Source organism: Ursus maritimus, unplaced genomic scaffold, assembly GCF_017311325.1.
Source record: "Ursus maritimus isolate PB19 unplaced genomic scaffold, ASM1731132v1 scaffold_64, whole genome shotgun sequence".
NCBI lineage: Eukaryota > Metazoa > Chordata > Mammalia > Carnivora > Ursidae > Ursus > Ursus maritimus.
This window is the reverse complement of record NW_024426819.1, coordinates 107,504-128,895: the sequence shown is the minus strand read 5'-3', so window position 1 is coordinate 128,895 and position 21,392 is coordinate 107,504. Positions and strand designations below refer to the sequence as shown.

Here is a 21,392-nt window from a genome sequence, read left to right as displayed (position 1 = left end):
AGGACTCAGTACTATACAGTTTTAATTTATGCCCAAATTTATTAATTCACTGCAACCGCGTTCAAAACCCTAAACAGTTGCTCTGAAAACCAAGAAGTTGATTTTAAGCTTGGGTGTAAAATGGGGCACTTGGCTTTCTTAGTAGAACATGAACTCTTGATCCTAGGGGTTGTGAGTTCAAGCCCCAAGTTGGGTGTAGAGATTACTTAAAAATAAAAATATAAGGGGCACCTGGGTGGCTCAGTCAGTTTAAAGGCTGCCTTTGGCTCAGTTCATGGTCCCAGGGTCCTGGTATTGATCCCCGTGTCAGGCTCCCTGCTCAGCGGACAGCCTCTTCTCCCTCTGCTTCTGCCTGCTGCTCTGCCTACTTGTTCTCTCTATCTCTCTGTCAAATAAATAAATAAAATCTTAAAAAAATAAAAAAATTAAATTAAAAAATAAACTTGGGCCTAAGTAAAATAAAAAAATAAACTTGGGCCTAGTGAGAATCAGATTCTTTTTTTAATCTTAAATAAGTTCCAAATAGGTAAAGGTCTGAACTAAAGTTAAAAGTCAGTAGGTTCCTTTTTTTTTTTTTAAAGATTTATTTGGAGAGGGGGAGAGAGAGAGAGGAGGGGCAGAGGGAATGGGAGAGATAGAATCTCAAGCAGACTCCGTGCCCAGTGTGGAAACTGACCTGGGGCTCAATCCCATGACCCTAGGACCAGGACCTGAGCCAAAACCCAGAGTTGGACACTCAACTGACTGAGCCACCCCAGTGCCCCAGTAGACTCCAAAACCATAGTTTGAGGATAAGGCTCTCTAATCAAAACACAATGCAGAAAACACAAGATTAAAAGATAAGACTATATTAACTTTATAAATTGCTGCATCAAAAGACAAAGACATTAAATATTTCAAATATATGTGACTTAAAGTTGGTATACATAACACGCATCCTTTTATACATGAAAATGGGAAAGATTATGAGTGATAATTTACTAAAGAAAATATTCAAAGAAAGTAAAAGTTTTTCAAAACTTTCCCTCATTTCTAATCTGAAATGCAAATTAAAACAAGACACTGCTTTTTGTCTATCAGATTTGTACAAATTAAAAAATTTATAGGGGTGCCTGGGTGGCTTAGTTGGTTAAGTGTCTGCCTTCAGCTCAGGTCATAATCCCAGGGTCTTGGGATCGAGTCCTACATCGCACTCCTTGCTTAGTGGGGAGCCTGCTTCTCCCTCTGCCTGTTGGCTTCCTCTGCTTGTGCTTTCTCTGACAAATAAATAAATAAAATCTTTAGAAAATTAAAAAAATGAAATTTATATTAATCTGTGTTGCAAAGGATGTGGAGAAAAGGATACTCCTATTCATTGGTGGGCATATAAATCAGTAACAGCTTTTTAGAGTGCAGTTTCTTAGTGTTAAATAATTCAAACCTCACAGTTTAACTTTGAAGAATTTAGTCTACATGTGCTGAAAGATGATATGTACAAGAATTTTAACTGAAGCATTTTTAGCAGTAAGAAAATAGGAAAAAACTAATGTCCATAGTAGAAAAGTGGTTGACTATTCAAATTGCTATACACTGATATATTGGAAAAATATTAAGAGCCATTAAATTGAATGTACTGTCTGACCTGTTCTGAAAAATATCCATGATATATCTATTGTTAAGGGCAAGAAGATAATTGCAAAAAATGATATACTATTTTTATAGAAAAAGCATGTGTTTAAATACATAGAAGTGTAGTCATGAAATTGTTTTTCAAAGCTTTTATTCTTTTATTTTTATTTTAAGTAGGCTCCATGCCCAGTGTGGAGCCCAATGCGGGCTTGAACTCAGAACCCTGAGATCAAGACTTGAGCTGAAATGAGGAGTCGGACGCTAAACCGAATGGGCCACCTAGGCACCCCAGTCATGAAATTGTTAACAGTGGTCACTTCTGGGAAGAGCGATTGGGGTTTGAGGAATTAGACACTGATTTTTATTTGATACTCATGATTGGGTTTTTTTTTTCATATTTTAAAATTACCAAGAGACTATAAAGTTATTTTATAGATTCAATCTATTTTAATGACTAATTACCAGGGTAGTGAAGTGTCAGGCAAAGAACTGTGTTAAAAAATGAGATAATAAACTTAGGATGTATGGGTTTCGTGTCAGTTTTGAATCCTAGGCAGTTTTCTTGTAAGAATTTGCAAACGAGAAGTAAATGTGATACTGTCCTATTCAGTTTTCATACAGTCTCGGGGTTTTAAAACTTTGAAATCAAGAACTCGACGTTTACAGTCCACCTCTGAAAGATTAGCAGAGACACAGCATATAGCACCATCATTTGTAAAGGTAATTAGACATTTTTTTGTTGTTTGAAAAAGCAATAATTCTCAGATTATTGAAATGAGAACCTTCAGTATCTGATTTCTTTTACTGGTCAGTTGATTTTCTAAAGGATTAATAACCTGTGTAATCATTACCATACAACTCTTCTGAGTGCCCCAGTCATGTCTCTCCTTTGGCCTATTAGACATCTCCTTTTGTTTTTTTCCCTAAACACCTACCTGTGTGTTCTCTATGTTAATGAATAGCATCCGCCCAAGCTAGAAACCTGGTGATCAACTTTATTTGTTCATCTTCTCTCTCCTGTCACATCCATTAATCACTGAAGTCCTATTGATCCAGCCTCTTAAATATTTCTTTGATCTGTCTCTTTTCATTCCCAGTTCCACTGCATAGATGGACTATAACAATTTCTTGCCTAAAGGACTCTAGTAAACATTCATTTAGTCTCCTTGCCTTTATTTATTTATTTATTTTTTAAGAATTTATTTAAGAGAGAGAGAGAGAGAGCACGCATGGGGACACATGCTTGGGGGAGGGAGAGAGAGAATCTCAGGCAGATTCTGTGCTGAGCGTGGAGCCCGACTGAGTGTGGAGCCCATTGTGAGGCTTGATCTCATGACCCTGAGATCATGACTGAGTGGAAGTTTAGTCAGATGCTTAACTGACTGAGCCACCCAGGCGCCCCTTAGTCTCCTAGCCTTTAGTTTTGTTACCTTCAGTCTAGCCTTCAAACTGCCACTAACCCACCATCTTTCTAAAATGTTTTAATGTAATAATTGTATTCCTCTGCTTTATTGTCAGGTTCCTGCTGTAGTATCCATTTGGCCTCTGCCTGCCCTTTTTCTGTTCTCATCTTTCAGTATGGCTCCCCCTCTGAACCTCTACTCTCCTTGTCTCTTGGCATTTTAAAGTCCTGTCATACAAGATTGCTTGCAGTTCTGAGTGCTAAAGCCTGTTATTTCATGGCTACGTCAAATTGTTTATGCTTTGTGTTCCCTGTGGTTTAGAAATCCTCTTCTCTGTAATGCCTTTCCTGACTTCCTGAGGTAGCATTTATTTTACCACCAGACCTAGAACCTCTTTCTTTTTCTTTTTTCTTTTTAAGATTTTATTTATTTATTGCATGTGAACGGAGGAGGAATAGCAGGCTGGCGGAGGGAAAGAAAGGGGAAAGAATCTTCAGCAGTCTCCTTGCTGAGCTCAGAGCCCAGTGTTGGGACTGATCCCATGACTCTGAAATCATGACTTGAGCTGAAACCAAGAGTTGGATGCTTAACCGACTGAGCCACCCAGGCACCCCCAGACCTAGAACTTCTAGCATAATATCAAAATGATTTCAAAAAATTAGTTATTTGTGTATCTCTCCCCAGTAGACTGAGAACATTCAGATCATTGATTATTTATCTTTACATTTTCAGAACTTCTGCAAGGCCAAGTATAAACATTTAATTAATTAATAAGGTTTTTCCTGTAGTAGAGATAAAGGAGTGTGAACATCAAGCCATCAGAACCCTAAGTCCACATGCGACCTGTTGTTTTCAGTATAGTGTTCTTACAGAGAATTTCTTTATATTAATCGATTGATGCAAGTGTAAGGTCCAAATTTAGTTTCCTAGCCAATGATTAAGTAATTTATTGTTGAGTCTTAGTGTAATTCTTCTCATGGACAATAAAAATCAGAAATTCTAGAATTTTTGAATGAATTTTTTTGTGAGTGATCATTATATTATTGGGCAGTGTTATCTATATAGTCAGTACTGATGCGCTGTTTGTGTACTTAGGGGTTCCTTTTGCGGGACAAAGGAACAGATGTTGAGAGCTTGGACAAACACATGAAAACCAAAAATATACCTGAAGCTCACCAAGATGCATTTAAAACTGGTTTTGCAGAGGGTTTTCTGAAAACTCAAGCACTAACGCAAAAAACCGATGGTAAGTGGCTTTAACACCATCCATATTGGGGAAGAATATCTAAAGGAAGTCATAGTCCTACCTTTAAGTGATTACAAATATTTTTTTCTAACAAGTGTGCACTTTTTTTTTTTTAAAGATTGTATTTATTTATTTGACAGAGAGAGAGACAGCCAGCGAGAGAGGGAACACAGCAGGGGGAGTGGGAGAGGAAGAAGCAGGCTCCCAGCAGAGGAGCCTGATGCGGGGCTCGATCCCATAATGCCGGGATCACTCCCTGAGCCGAAGGCAGACGCTTAACAACTGCGCTACCAAGGCGCCCCTAGTGTGCACCTTTTCATTGGTTATATTCCTTTATATTTGTAACTTAAGCTGTGTCAAAATGGAAATATTTGTTAGCACTCTCCCTTTTCTTAAATGAGAACCAAAGTCAAGAACAGAAGCATGATTGCCTTCATGAAGTTTTTGATAACAGAGTGCTGAAAGGAAATCATGGCAGTTGTATAAAAGAATGCCAGGTTCCAAAATTGCGCGTGATGGAATATGATTACCATCTATAACCTAATGCTTGCTCTACATCAAGCTGTCATTTGTCATTGTTGTCATTTGATTTAGGGTTCTTTTTTCCTCCTCCAGATTCTCTGAGACGAACTCGTCTGATTCTCTTTGTTCTGCTGCTGTTTGGCATTTATGGACTCTTAAAAAACCCATTTTTATCTGGTAAAGACTCTTTTTATTTATCTGACTTTTTTTTTAATCTTTTAAATACTCGATTTTTTTTTTCTTCATTAGTCTGCCTTAGACTTAGGAGAGAGGAAGCATTTACCATTCTAATATCTAGGCCTTTCTTTCCTAAATCAACACTTCACAGATTGGGTCAATTTGAGATTGTTTTTTGCATTGAAGTAGTAAAGTTTTAATCTGTTATGGTTACATGCCATCTGCGTTGACAGGGCTCATGTTTACATTGCTTTGTAGATTACAGGAAAAGTCCCTTCAGACTGTACAAATTTCAAATTTTATTTTTGAGAAAATAATATTTTGTTGAAGTTCCAAGGATTATGTTACAGCAAAACTGTTAGATTAGCTCCTATTAGTTTTCCAGACTTTTAAAAAGTTACACCTGTCCAGTTAAAAATTTAAAAAACATAGGGGCGCCTGGGTGGCACAGCGGTTAAGCGTCTGCCTTCGGCTCAGGGAGTGATCCCAGTGTTATGGGATCGAGCCCCACATCAGGCTCCTCTGCTATGAGCCGGCTTCTTCCTCTCCCACTCCCCCTGCTTGTGTTCCCTCTCTCGCTGGCTGTCTCTATCTCTGTCGAATAAATAAATAAAATCTTTAAAAAAAAATTTAAAAAACATGTAGGAGAATTTTATAATAGCAATACAAAGTGAAATAGTCCCCTATTTCAAAGACACACTAATAAATTAATGAAAAATTTATATATAATATATAAATACATAAAAATTTGGGGTGCCTGGGTGGCTCAGTCAGTTCAGGGTCTGCCTTCGGCTCAGGTCATGATCACAGGGTCTTGGGATCAAGCCCCATGTCGGCTCCCTGCTCAGTGGGGACTCTGCGCCTCCTTTTGCCTCTGTCCCTCCCCCCACTTGTGTGCTTTCTCTTTCCCCCTCTCAAATAAATAAAATCTTAAAAATATATGTATAAATTTAGTATACAATTAAAAATTGCCTTAAATGAGTCTCATATTTTCTCAGTTTGCCAGTCTAAAATGAAGTAGTAATGTCCGTTTTAAGTGCTTCCTATTGCTTTCTCAGCTAGTCCGTTTTTACCCCATGTTCTCTACGTTCTTTATGATTGATTACCTTGAGAGAAAAAAACTGATGTGCAATTAAAGAATCAGTTGATCTGGATCAGGACTTCATCCCAGAACTTGCATGTAACCCCAGATATTTTAAGTTTTTTGTGGCATCAAACCTGAGATGAGATTTTAACATTCAGGAATATTCTTTTTTTTTTTTAAAGATTTTATTTATTTGACACAGAGGGAGCACAAGCAGGGGGAACAACAGGCAGAAGGAGAATCAGGCTCCCCATTGAGCAGGGAGCCCGACATGGGGTTCAATCCCAGGACCCTGAGATCATGACCTGAGCTGAAGGCAAATGCTTAACTGACTGAGCCACCCAGGCGCCTCAGAATATTCTTTTTATGGATAGAGTCACCTTCTTTTGTCTCCTTATTTTCAAAACAGAACCAGTATAGGGGCACTGTGTGATACTGGAGGGGTAGGATTAGCTCTGATTATTATGTTTTTGCTTCTTAATTTCTTATGTTAAGCAAAATACATATCAAACTACGAAGTGCATTGCCTTTTGGTAATTAATTTCTTATAAGGTTCATGTGGTTTGGCTGCAAATTTAATTGCATTATTTATTAAGTCCATCTGTGTAGATCCTTAAATAAACATTTTAGTGGGCTAAAACTGTTAGTGTCCGTTGTAGAATTACTGTAGTACATTTGCTCTTCCAGCTTTGTATATGCTTAATATGTTAAGTGTTTAAAACAAAACTCTGTATTTTTGCCTACTGCTTTTTTTTTGCATCCAAATTTCTGTCTTATAGACAATATTTTTGTCTTCTTCTGAGGAAATTAGAAATTGCTCTATTTACTCACTTATATCTTCTTAGTAGGGAAGTTTAACCAAAGGGGAGAGGTTTTAAGAAAGCTTTGTAATAGTTCCTTGTAGTTGATCATAAGTATTTTACTATCTTTCCAAACTTTCACTGTCTTTCTTAATGATGTCATTACTGATAAATATCATCTGAGGGCAAGTACTAACAGTTGCTAGAGGAGGAGGCTACATGAAAAGTGAAATAATCTCTTTTAAGGTTTACCCTTTAAAAAAAATGCCAGTCCCAGTTTTTATGCTAGGTTTAAGGCAATGTATTTCATAGTATGCATCCCTGACCAGTTGTATCAGGATAATTTAAGGTGATGGATAAAAATGCGAACTCTCCTGGGCCTTTTCCTAAATCTACAAACCAGAAGTTCTGGACCATGGCCTGAGACCTTGCATTAATAACATTTCTCAAGGGATATTTATGCACAGTGGAGTTTGAGAATGATTGGTTTAAATTTCTCTTGTTAGATATTACAGAAGAGGGAGATGATTTCTCATTTTAATTGGAAAGTATAAAGATGTCATTTTAATGTGAGTCATTTATTCCTTGAACATGGTCTAGAAATCCAGATGTAGTTTCTATACTTCACTATGAATTAATGTATGTAAACTTAAATATAATTTTTCTGTACTTTCTTACATCTGAATAATAAGGTGGTTGGAATTTTTTGACTCTATCAAGTATATAAACATTTCTTTTTTTTTCTCTTTAGTCCGCTTCCGGACAACAACGGGGCTTGATTCTGCAGTAGATCCTGTCCAGATGAAAAATGTCACCTTTGAACATGTTAAAGGAGTAAGTTAAAAAGTTTACCCTGCTCTCTTCAAATTTTTTTATTATGTAAGGCCAATATTTGATTTTAAAGGTGTAAAATAGAAAATGCATATATTGGTCTCTACCTCCAGTTCCAGGCGCTAAAACTCTTGTAATTCCCTAAGTGACAAGAGCACGAAGTGCGTCTTTGGTTCTATAGTTTGGTCTTTGATCCTGATGTCTGACACAGGGTTTCTAAATCCCTAGGAATTTCCTTCTTTTGTACTGAGGCTACTCTGGTGGGTTCCTGGATGGGGGCTGGACACTAGAAAAGACCAAGCCATGATTAAGACCTTGGAACTTTTAGCTTCACTACATAGTCTCCAGGCCTCTTTCAGATACTGGGATAGAAGAAATAAATTTCTGCTGTCATGGATGGTTAATTCTAACATAAACTAGACAATGATACTGCATATGAGGAAATAATAGAGTATGTTCAACAATGATGAAGTATTATGAGAAAAATATGGAGCAGCATAAAGAGGATTGGGAGTTTTGAGAGAAAGGTCACAATTTTAAATGGGGGTATTCAGTGTATGCTTGACTGAGAAGGTGAGATTTGAGTGAAGATTTGAAGATAATGGAGTAAACCATGCATGTATTTTTTTTTAAGATTTTATTTTAAAGTAAACTCTACACCCAATGTGGGGCTCGAACTTACAATCCTAAGATCAAGAATCACATGCTCTACTGACTGAGCAGCCAGGTGTGCCTAAACCATGCATGCATTTGAGCAAAGAACACTTCTAGCCAGAGGAAGAGAGAGAGCAAAGATCCTGAAGAATTAATGCGCCTGACTTGTTTGCTCACCAATAAAAAGTCCGCTTTAATATAGAGTAGAATGAGAGCTCTTCCTCTTTCCACACTCTGTTCCCTTCTATGCATAAATATTTTTCACAACCTCAACTATTAGGAAATAAAGTATCAGGAGTCAATATGATAGTTTTATACCAAGTATGCATCCCTGCATACTTGGGCTCAGGTCCTTCCCTTCCCTTTGCAATTTAAACAGCTGTGAGCCCTGTTGGAGTTGAAAAAAGGCAATAATTGAGGAAGAGGTTGGTGCAATGAGTATTTGAAAACTTGACTCATTAGTGCAGAGGGCCCTTCGCCCTTTGTGTAAGGTGTGCAGTCAGCCTGCTCTACATTGAACCTGTGCTGAGATTATGGTCAGGAAGGCTTTCTTACTTTCTCCCTGCAATGTATATACTTCATTACTCAATATACTACACTTCTTTTGCAATGAGTCGAATTCTCATTACGAAGCTGAAGAAGACATACTGATAATACTAGAAATGGGGACCTCATAAAGTTTTTAGATTGTCACAAAGTTTTCTGTGCTAATCTAAACAAATATTATAATTACTGTCAACAATTTTATATTGCTGTCATTGCTATAAAATATAAATTTATATAGATCAAAGTAATTTATGACATTTACCAAAATAGGTATGCCAGTAGGTAGTACCTGTGATCAGTTTTACCAAATCTTAAAGAGCTAGGATAAAAATGTCATTTCCTTGCCTAGAATTTCTGGTTATGTAGGAATAATTTTTTATATAGCTGCCATAAAAATAATAATAACGGCTATTACAACTTCATTCATTGCCTTGATCCCTATACTCTATTTTTCTATATAGATTTTATATACCTCAACTGGGAATTTTCTTGACACAGAGCTTCGGCAGAGAAAATGTAGTTTGAGTAGTAGGTGACATCTAATCTGTTTTCCTTTTTCCTACAATTTAAAGTCATCTATTACCTTGACCAAATGTATTTTGGCCTTCTTTTAGTATATGGATATCTTTGAATATTTAAAAAACTTACTTTAATAGAGGAAGAGCCAGGTCTTTTTTTTAAATCTATATATATTTTATTTTGGGGGGGGGCTTTTTTTTTAAGATTTTATTTATTTATTTGAGAGAGTGTGAGAGAGCACAAGCAGGGGGAGTGGCAAAGGGAGATGGAGAAGCAGGCTCCCCACTGAGCATGGAGCCCAATTTGGGGCTTGATCCCAGGACCCTGAGATCATGACCTGAGCCCAAGGTAGCCGCTTAACCGACTGAGCCATCCAGGCACCCCCCAAATCTCTTTATAAACATAAATTTTATTGAAGCTTAGCATTCATACAGAACTGCACAAATCACACATCTATACCTTAATAAATTTTCACACAGCGAACTCAGTATATTATTGGCATCCAGCTCAAGAAATAAAATACTACCAGAAACTTCCTAGTGTCCCTTTCTTCCCGCCGTAGCATAATCGCTGTTCTGTCTCATAACATACATCAGTTTGGCCTGCTTTTTGAATTTTACATAAACATAATACATGTAGTGTATATGGCTTCTTTCACTAACATGATGTTTGTGAGATCCATCCATGTTTCTACGCAGTTGTACTTCATCCATCCTCATTGCATAGTATTCTATGAATATCACAATATTGTATATTCTACATTAGGTAGACATTGGGCTGTGTTTCTAGTTTTGGCCTAAAGAGCGCCTTATTGTGAATAGTTTTTATGTTTCTTGGTGAACATATGTATGCATTTCTCCTTAGAGTGGACAGAGCTTTACTTACAACTGTTAACCTTTTACATTTTATCATGTTTTAATAATTCAATCAGTAACTTTCAAAGACCATTCAAGCCTAAAAAAAAAAAAAACCAAAAACCTTTTTACCTTTTAACGATTGTATACTTTCTAGAAATGGTCCTCGACAATTATCTAGAATCTAAGAGTCATGAGTTTGATTCTAGATTTTCATAATGCCCCTTCAGCCCAGAGATGTTTCATGTCTTAGTACACTTCTTGTCAGGTGGTTTTTTTTTTAACCCTGACCAGTATACTGAGTTCTTTTTTTCCCCACTGAGTTGTCTACGTAGGTTGTAGATTGGCTGCCAATGTATTATTAGGCCAGTGTAATTTAAAATAATTCATATAAAAGTACACACATAAATGTGCTTTAATTTAAATTGATATCTAACATTTTTATTGATGTCTGTTTTTTCCTTGGAAAATTGAAGTCTAGAACACTAGGTCTATATTCTGTGGTAGAGTCAAGTCATGGTGGTTTGTCCTCTCTAAGAGTCTTTGCTTTCCAGTTCAGCATACTGACACCACTATTATTTCTTCTGCATTCATCTTTGATATCATATTCTGGCTCTAGGTACTCCTTGTATTTGCTGCTTCCGCTGTATACTGACTAATTTCTGATAGGTAGCTTTTTTTTTTTAAGATTTTATTTATTTGAGAGAGAGTGGAGCGAGAGAGAGATCACAGAGGGAGAGGGAGAAGCAGACCTGCCGCTGAGTGGAGAGCCTGATGTGGGGACTCAGTCCCAGGACCCTGGGATCATGACCTGAGCCGAAGGCAAATGCTTAACTGACTGAGCCACCCAGGTGCTCCCTGGATAGGCAGTTTTCTTAATCTCATATCAGAGTTTTTAAAGTTGAGCTAATATTTTACATGCCATCTTTGTTGACCAGATTGAGCTTTATTCTTGTGAGGGATCTTAATTCTACATTATTTTTTTATTTGGGAGATTAAATCTTTTAAACCGTTTTTGCCACAACCATTTACAAGGCAATATCAGTACACTATAGCTTATGTTTTAGTCTCCATCCTTTGGCATTTGTAAGGAACTAAGTCATTTATGATCTAGTGGTAATTCCTTATAATGAAAATAATCTAATAATCACAAATTAATAGTATAATTTAAACACAGACTCCCTTTTCATTGATATATTTTAAGCCCACATAATTTGCCCTTGAAGCTTATAAACCAGGTCAAAAGTTCTGGATTTGAAACTAGGTAGGTAGTCTTTCTGTTTATACCAAATGCTGCTGACACATTTAACTAGAATTGTGAATATAAATCCTTGTTAACTGGGGGAAGCAGTATTTCTTGAAAACATAAGAAGTTAAGAATGTTTTTTGTTGAGATATGTGAGGAGACCGCGTAATTGGCAAAAAGAGTTGGTAAAAACCCTTTTGTGTGTGCACTTATAAGGGAGCCTTCAGGTTAATTTCCAGTTAAATTTACTATTTTCAAAGAGGAGGCCCTGATAATCTAATCATTATTTAGAATTGTTTGATAAATTGTGTCACTTTAGGTGGAGGAAGCTAAACAAGAGTTACAGGAGGTGGTTGAATTCTTGAAAAATCCACAAAAATTTACTGTGCTTGGAGGTAAACTTCCAAAAGGTAAGTTATCTTCCCTTTACCATGACTTGACATAAAAAAAAAAAAAAACCAAAGCAAAACTGTAATCCATTGCTAATTTAATTTTTACCAGATTTAAAAGCTTTAAGTTTAGTTCTTAATTGCTATTTTACAAATAAGTCTTCATTCTGAACATACCATCGTATAATCTTTTTTGAGAGGAGGGCGATTTTGAGTTTTGTTACAATTTCAGACTTTAAGTTGTGTGAACAGTGCAAAGAACTCTCTGTACTCTTAACCAAACTCAACAGTTTTTTAGCACTTTATCCCATTTGCTCACTTTGCATAAATGTATTTTGAAACTGTTTAACAGGAGGTTGTAGATATCCTGTTTCTTTAATCCTAAATAATTGGTTATGTATTCCCTAAAAATAAGAATATTGTATTCTTATTTTAATAATTCCAGTATACTTATTAAAATCAGGAAATTTAACATGGTTCCAGAACTGTTATGAAATTCAGTTATATTCAAATTTCTGTATTTCTCTTAATATCTTTTGTAATGAGGTCCTCCCATCCCCCACCCCAACCCCAGGTTTAGGACTCAATCCAGGTTTATACATTTAGATTTTTCTTTAATCTTTTTTAAAAAATTATTTTAAAGAAAGAGAGACAGGGAGAATAGGTCGGGGGGAAGAGCAGAGGGAGAGAGAATCCTCAAGCCAACTCCCTGCCGAGTGCAGAGCAGACACGGGGTGCAATCCCAGGAGCCTGAGATCATGACCTGACCCAGCTACCCAGGCACCCCTAGATTTTTCTTTAATCTGAAAAAAATTCCTCAGCCTATTTATTTATTTATTTGAGAGAGAGAGAGAGAGAGCGCGCACATGCAAGCACAGGAGTCAGTGGAGGGGAGGGCAGAGGGAGAGAAAATCTCAAGCAGACTCTACACTGAGTGCAAGCCCCGTGCGGGGCTCAATCTCATAACCCTATCATGATCTGAGCCGAAGTCAGATGTTTGATTGAGCCATGTAGGCTCCCCTCCTCAGCCTTTTATTCTGGGAGTGGGTGTGGATCTTTCATGACCTTAAAAATTGTGCAGACTACACACTAATTTGTGGAATGTTCCTCAGTTTGTCTGATGTTTTCTCACAGTTAATAAGATTTTTAATGACTGTTGTGATTTATAAGAAATATATATTTAGTCTTAGTCCCATTTCTTGTAGTTTCATAGTGATGACAGCAATAGATTTGTCTTCTGTTGTGTTGATGAGGCGACTTTAGAACACACTGAAGGTTAGGAGCTGTTGGCCAGGAGAATCAACCATGTGATTAGAGGGCTGGAACTTTTAGTCTCACCCTCCTGACTACCCTGGGAGGGGAGTGGCTGGAGGCTGAGTCAGTTATGCCTATGTAATGAGGCCTCCATTAAAACCCAAAACGGTAGGATTCAGAGAGCTTCTAAGTTGGTGAACATGAGGGGATGTGGGAAGAGTGTCATACCTAGAGAGGGCATAGAAGCTCAGCAGTCCTTTTCCCTTTCCTTGCCCTATGCATCTCTTCCATCTGACTGACTGTTCCTGAGTTATATCCTTCTATAATAAACCAGTAATCTAGTAAGTAGAATGTTTCTCAGAGTTCTTTGAGCTATTTGAGCAAATTAATCAAATCCAAGGGAGGGGTCACTGGAACCTCCTGTCTATGGCCTGTCAGTCAGAAGCACAGGTAACAACCTGGTCTTGTGGATGACATGGAGAGGGGTGGGGGTAGAGGAAGTCTTTTGGGACCAAGTCCTTAACTTATGGTATTTGATGTATCTCTAGGTAGGTAGCGTCAGAATTGACTTGAATATTAGGATGCCCAACTGCTGTTGATTGTTGGTGTGAGGGAAAACCATATGCTGGAATTGGGTACAAGATTGTAATGGCTTTGTGGTGTCCTTGTACTATATGTTTGTACTATGCTTTAATCACTTATATTAAACTTTTATGGTTTCTGATGTTTTGCTGCTAAAATTAGCAATGTGGGAACTGGGCAAAATGTGTGAGGGGGAAGGGAGAAACATGCTTCCAGTTGTCGAATGAATAAGTAAGAAGAATAAAAGGCATAGGAAATATAGTCAATGATATTGAAATAGTATTGTATGGTGACAGGTGGTAGCTACACTTGTGGTGAGCACAGCATAATGTATAAATTGTCAAATCAGTATGTTGTACACCTGAAATTAATGTAACTGTGTGTCAGCTGTTTAATTAAAATAATAAAATCAGCACTGTGATGATCATCTTAGTGTCTCAAGGCTTCACTCACATGCTTATCTCCTTAGAATAAATTCTAGATTTACTCATTTATTTATTCATTACTCTAGATTCCAATTCTAGAAATGGAATTGGTGAGTTAAAGGGGGTACTCATATTTAAGGTTTGTTTTCATACTGCCCACTATCTCTGCTGACAATGTTCAACAGTATATAAAACTGTTCGCAGGAATCTCTTATAATTTAGGTTTCATTTGTCAAAGTCAGTACTCTAACATCATAAAGAGCATGTTTAAAGTCATGAAATAGTTACGCTTTTCTTTCTAATCACAAGGGATATTTTAAAAAATTGTGGGAAAATTCTCAGGTACCAAAATATATTCTACAGAAATTGATACGATGATGATTTAAACCAGTTAAGAATAACAATAACATGGCAATACGAGGGGATAGTCTTAAGGGTATTTTTCATCAACTTTCCTTTACAAAGAGTTTTTTATGTTAAAATATAGCATTAATACATTTTTTTTTTGCCTTTTTAAATGAAAAATGAAAAGTTGTAGAAACCAGAGAATTCTGTTACTCCAACTTATGAAAAATGTACTGTTGTTAATGGACATTTTCAAACACATGGAATAGTTACAAAGCTGTAGACATTAACTACTTTACATCTAAGTACTTTGTTATGTGTCACCTAAGACTAAGGACATTATCCTTAAAGAGAATAATTTATCCTACCAAATAAAACTAAATACTATTTCCTTAATATCTTGTACTCCAATATGTTTTCACATTTTCAACAGATGTCCCTAGAATTTCTTAAATATGTTTTTTATGGAAGAGCTTCAAGTCAGGAGTTCATGTGTCACATCTGGTTGTTTAATCTCTTAATCTGTGTTTATGTGAATTTTATCTTACTTGTTTAGTGATAAATAAGTTTATTATATTCCATTCTCTTAAGATGTAAATGGTAGAGGGAAATTAGTTTTGAAAAAGATCCTGAAGTGAATCATTACTAGAGACATACGTTTTGCTGTGTTTCAAATATTGGTCATGTTGCCTTCAACCTCAAAACTATGTATATATTAATTAATAACTATTTGTTTTACAGGTTCACATCAGGGTTTATTTTTATTTTCAGTTTGAATCATTCTTCTAATTTCTCTTTTAGGAATACTTTTAGTTGGACCACCAGGGACAGGAAAGACACTTCTTGTTCGAGCTGTGGCTGGAGAAGCGGATGTTCCATTTTATTATGCTTCTGGATCAGAATTTGATGAAATGTTTGTGGGTGTGGGAGCCAGCCGTGTCAGAAATCTATTTAGTACGTTTTAATGTATCTTTCATAAAATATGAAATTCTGTTAATTTTAGGGCAAGAGGGCTTCTTACCCTTTATTTGCTACTTGATGATGACTGATAGCTGACCTAGCCATTGTGGGGTTTTGGTTTTAGGTAATTTAATGTGTCAGCTAAAACAGAACTATACTTTTTCCCCAAATGGAAGAGCTAGAAGTGTTAGATGACGTTGGGGCCTATTGAAAAGTGGGGTTTTTTGTTGTTGTTGTCCTTTTTATTTTACTCATTAATTCGAAAGCATGTAATTAAAGAATAATTAGCCTCAAATCTGATTGTATATGGTTTGTACAGTTGGAAGAATGAATGCTCCGTTGTTTTTATTATATATCATCTTGTATGGTACAGTTTGTTTTTCTGAGGCTACTGTTCTTTTTTTTTTTTTTTTAAAGATTTTATTTATTTGACAGACAGAGAGACGGCCAATGAGAGAGGGAACACAAGCAGGGGGAGTGGGAGAGGAAGAAGCAGGCTCCCAGCAGGGGAGCCTGATGTGGGGCTGGATCCCAGAACACTGGGATCACGCCCTGAGCCAAAGGCAGATGCTTAACGACTGCGCCACCCAGGCACCCCTGAGGCTACTGTTCTTAAATCAGTTTTAAAAGAAAGAAAAAAAGATCTCCTTGTGTGTATTTTCTCCTTAATGAATGAATATCTTCTGTTGGCTTTTGACAGTCTTACAGGTTTTTAATACTTACATGATTTTGTTCAGAAAGTACTGATTTCATTAAACTTATTTGAATCTTTTCTCTTTTCCTAGGGGAAGCAAAAGCAAATGCTCCCTGTGTTATATTTATTGATGAATTAGATTCTGTTGGTGGGAAGCGAATTGAGTCTCCAATGCATCCATATTCCAGGCAGACTATAAATCAACTTCTTGCTGAAATGGATGGGTAATTGAATCTTCCTCTGTCTTTGGGATATGGTGATATAATTGGAAACGTTCGAGAAATAGCAGGGCATCTGGCTGGCTCAGTCAGTGGAGCATGCAACTCTTGATCTCCGAGTTGTGCGTTTGAGCCACATGTGGAGTGTAGAGATTACTTAAAAATCAAATCTTAAATAAAAAATAGGAAAAAATGTAGGCAACAGAGTAGTTCCTGTACAAGAAGTCAACACAAGCTGCATTCTCTGTGTTGTGTTCTTTCCATTACTAATGAATGGGGTGACTGATGTATCAACTCTTCTTAACTGGTGATTTCTGTACTTTCATTAATTGTATTATGACAGGAACGTGATGATTCCAGTTGAGAATACTAGTCTGTTTGGAGATGTAAAGAGTGTATGCTGGTTACTACACAATTAGTGTTGTGGTATATTAAAAGTTTGCATCAGTTTTTAAAATATAAAGAGCAAGAGGTGGGGTTGCTTTGAAAGAAGGGAAAACTTCTTAAAACCATGTTAAGACATTTTAGAACCAACCAGGAAGTCTAGGAGTGAATAATTTGAATTGGTAAACTTGAGAGTAAGTTTTCACAAATTAGGTACGCAGGCCTTTTCTATCAGGTCATGTCTTCCTAAGTAGGACAAATATTGTGAGGGCATGTAATCAGAGAGGACTTTGTGACTTATCGTTAGCAATTTTATTGAAGTGTACTGGCCTAATAACATTTGTTCCTTTTAAAAAATAATAGAAATGTCTTATCATTTTGGGTATAAAAAAGATCAGTCCCTTTTCTTTACTAAGTTTAATGATAAACAGTTTTGTGTAGAGCATTTTTATATTTGTACTGTTTTAATTTTCAGTGAAACGTTACTTTTTTTCTTTTTTAATAGTTTAAAACCCAATGAAGGAGTTATCATAATAGGAGCCACAAACTTCCCAGAGGCATTAGATAAGTACGTATTAAAAGACTTTTTTTGGTAAGTACTGATACATACTGAAACATGGATGAATTGTGAAAGTAAAGAAGCCCATCACAAAACATCACATATGATTCTATTTGTATGGAATGTCCAGAATAAGCAAATTGGTGGCAACAGAAAGTAGATTAGTTGTTGCCAGAGGGTGGGAAGAATGGAGAGTGACTGTTGGTGGCTGGGGGTTTCTTTTGGGGTAGGGGAGTAAACGTCTTCTTGAGTTAGATTGTTGATAATTGCACAACTCTGAATATATTAAAAACCACTGGATTGTCTACTTTAAATTCTGTGATATGTGAATTAAATTTCAATAAAGTCATTAAGAGAATCTTCTGACAACTTTATATCACAAGATTTTGGGGGTGGCGGAAAGCGTTTTTAAAATAAAATTCATTATAGTTGAAAATTTTTGATTTTATCATAGAATTTACTCATATTTTACTTTGATCTAGTAGTTTTATCTTTGCCTAAGTCTTAGTTTAACATTCTATACTTACAGCGGTTATGATTGGAAGCTATCACAGTGTAGCTCTCCCAATAGACTGCTCTAGAATTATTGTTCTTGAGCGACTGGATTGCAGGTTTTTGTTTTTGAGGGTTGTGTACGATCTCTCTCTGTCAGCCTTTGTTCTGCCTTCTGGTTATTGAAACTGTTACCTGAGCCATGTTTTACAAGGAGTTATCAGAATATTTATGTTCAAAACTCCAATCTAGGGTGAAATAATGTGATGGGGATTAAGGAATGCACTTGTCATGATGAGCACTGGGTGATGTGTGGAATTGTTGAATCACTATGTATACCTGAAATTAACATAACACTGTATATTAACTGTCCTGGAATTAAAAAACAAAACTCCAGGGGCGCCTGGGTGACGCAGTTGTTGGGCGTCTGCCTTCGGCTCAGGGCGTGATCCCGGCGTTGTGGGATCGAGCCCTGCATCAGGCTCTTCTGCTATGAGCCTGCTTCTTCCTCTCCCACTCCCCCTGCTTGTGTTCCCTCTCTCGCTGGCTGTCTCTATCTCTGTCGAATAAATAAATAAAATCTTAAAAAAAAAACAAAAACAAAAACAACAAAACTCCAGTCTAACCTCTGGTTGCCATTATCTTTCCATCTTGTCTTTAAAGTGTCAGTCCTATTTAATTTGACTTTCAGCATACTCAGATTATTAATTTATATTTTCTTCTTATATTCTACCTTTAGTGCCTTAATACGTCCTGGTCGTTTTGACATGCAGGTTACAGTTCCAAGACCAGATGTTAAAGGTTGAACAGAAATTTTGAAATGGTATCTCAATAAAATAAAGTTTGATCACTGTAAGTCTAATTCCAGTAACAAACTTTATTATTATCTCTATAAAATGGTAATATTTCATTCTGCCCTGTTTGTGGTCCTTACTTGATAAATGTCTCAAAAGACCAGTTTTTTTATGTCCCTTTTTTCCTCTCCATTTATATGTCCTTTTAAGTTTATTTCTTTTCTTTTTTTTTTTTAAAGATTTTATTCATTTGACAGAGAGAGAGACAGCCAGCGAGAGAGGGAACACAAGCAGGGGGAGTGGGAGAGGAAGAAGCAGGCTCATAGTGGAGGAGCCTGATGTGGGGCTCGATCCCACAATGCCAGGATCACGCCCTGAGCCGAAGGCAGATGCTTAACCGCTGTGCCACCCAGGCGCCCCTAAGTTTATTTCTTAATTATTGTGTATGTAGGAAATTCTGTCATTTGAATCCTGATTCTAAAGAATGTTTTCTTGGGGCACCTGGGTGGTTCAGTTGGTTAATCAGCTGCCTTTGGCTCAGGTCGTGATTCCAGGGTTCTGGGATCGAGCCTCGAATCGGGTTCCCTGCTCAGCAGGGGAGTCTGCTTCTCCATCTTCCTCTGCCCCTGTTCATGTACTCTTTCTCGCTCACTCTCTCAATAAATAAATAAATAATCTTTAAAAAAATGTTTTCTTGAGAGTATTCAGATAAATAATACTTGAAGATAAAGATACGTATAAATGTTTTTAAGATGAATGTAAAATTTGAAATAGTAGAAAGAGCACATATAATCACTTTGGGCCCAAAAGAGGCAAAGTGTAAAACAAAACACATGAAAATATTATGGACCCACTTAAGTAATAAATACAGCTATTAAGCTGCAGTATTTTCTTTTTTTCTTTTCTTTTTAAAAGATTTTATTTATTTATTTGATGGAGAGAGAGACAGCCAGCGAGAGAGGGAACACAGGCAGGGGGAGTGGGAGAGGAAGAAGCAGGCTCCCAGTGTAGGAGCCTGATGTGGGGCTCAATCCCAGGACTCTGGAATTGCGCCCTGAGCCAAAGGCAGACGCTTAACAACTGAGCCACCCAGGCGCCCCTAAGCTGCAGTATTTTCAAAGATAGGTGAATCAATTTGTAAAGCCAGATATGTTTCTTAAAATAAGGGGAGCTTTTTACAAATGTACATATAATACTAAATACCTATGTATAAAGTATTTAAAGATGAAATTCAGAAAACAAAATGCTGTCTATGAGTATACATTTTCAGTTTGTGCTTAGGCTAGTAACAATTTAGGTCATAATTTGAAGGTTTATAAATCATGTCTGGCAACTGCATTTCTTTGTTTGCACAAAGTTATTTAAATTTAAAAACTTCTGTGATTTGTCCCAGTGGTAATTTTAATGATATATTAATGGCAATTTTCACTTTTGCCTTTAGAAAAAGTAAGTTTATTTTGTTGTTACAGTGAAACAAATATTTTAAGTTCTAGTTCAGGATGGCTGTTTTCTTTTTTCTTTTGGAGTGTGAGTTGTTTGTGAAGAGTTGTTTTGGAATTTTAATATTGTGTTTGTCTACGTAGCTGTTGATCCAGAAATTATAGCTCGAGGGACTGTTGGCTTTTCTGGAGCAGAGTTGGAGAATCTTGTGAACCAGGCTGCATTGAAGGCAGCTGTTGATGGAAAAGAAATGGTTACCATGAAGGAACTAGAGTTTTCCAAAGATAAAATTCTAATGGGTAGGTTTTCTCTCCCCTTTTTTCTTTTTTCCCTGTCTTACACTGTTCATTATGTTAGAGAGTAAATTTTTCTTTTTGAGAAAAAGGTTATAAAAAAGAAAGGTATAGGAGCAAGAAAATACATACTCAAAATAGCCACACAATTGGGCCTCGTACAGAACAAACATAGTTTATATGATTATACTGTTTGGGGGCAGGGAGTTTCCTCTTGTCTGATATTGCTGATAAAAGAATAATTTTACTGATTTTCAGTATTTGATTTTAAATCTTGAATCGGCTTCAGAACAGGTTAGTTATGACATTCCTTGTTTAAATTTATTTCCTGGAAATAGAATTTAACTTTCCTTGTTGATAGTAAGGAGTAAGATGACAGCTCCTACAATTTTGGTTGTCAGTTGGCACATTGTTGTGGTTTAAAATACTTAATAACATTAAGTCATGTCACTCTCAGAATTACTTAAAGGCAAGTGGGTTTCATTCATCTAAGTATACCTTCCTAACGGAACAATTTTATTCAATTAAATTTTTATCCTTAGGGCCTGAACGTAGAAGCGTGGAAATTGATAACAAAAACAAAACCATCACAGTGTATCATGAGTCTGGTCATGCTATTATTGCATATTACACTAAAGATGCAATGCCTATCAACAAAGCTACAATCATGCCACGAGGGCCAACACGTGGGCATGTAAGTATCTTGTAGTTTTTTTCTTTTCTTTCAAATAACACTCTCCAAAAGCTTATGTAGGAAATTGTTGATGAAAATAATTAAAAAGAAAGTTTGCTGATAACTTTCTTCTTTAACATTCTGAACCATCGTGAAATCAGAGATACTCATGAAACTTACCTGCTAATAAAGAATATTAATATTTCACATATTATATATTTACATTATGAAATTTAAATGTGGAATAACAACAAAGTGTCTTTCTTAAATATGTAATTGCTCTTTTCCCTCCACAAAGAAATTATGTCAGTGGTTCCATAGTTTTTTGGAGATTTTTCTTACTGAGTACAAGTTTCATTTTCATATCTTTCTAATGATAGACATTTATGCACCTGGGTAT

The 21,392-nt window shown here is 36.5% G+C and overlaps 1 protein-coding gene across 1 annotated transcript; it reads left to right on the top strand.

The window, feature by feature from the left end:
- Nucleotides 1–2,154: 2,154 nt before the first annotated feature.
- On the top strand, nucleotides 2,155–21,028 carry LOC103656289 (ATP-dependent zinc metalloprotease YME1L1-like; the record flags this gene model as incomplete). The annotated part of the gene is given in 11 exon segments (XM_040623738.1): nucleotides 2,155–2,328; nucleotides 4,107–4,257; nucleotides 4,873–4,956; nucleotides 7,592–7,674; nucleotides 11,810–11,900; nucleotides 15,287–15,439; nucleotides 16,231–16,363; nucleotides 17,247–17,309; nucleotides 18,532–18,644; nucleotides 20,170–20,325; nucleotides 20,862–21,028. Coding segments are annotated over 11 exon segments (1,368 nt in total), but the record flags the coding sequence as incomplete, so codon positions are not given.
- Nucleotides 21,029–21,392: the final 364 nt, after the last annotated feature.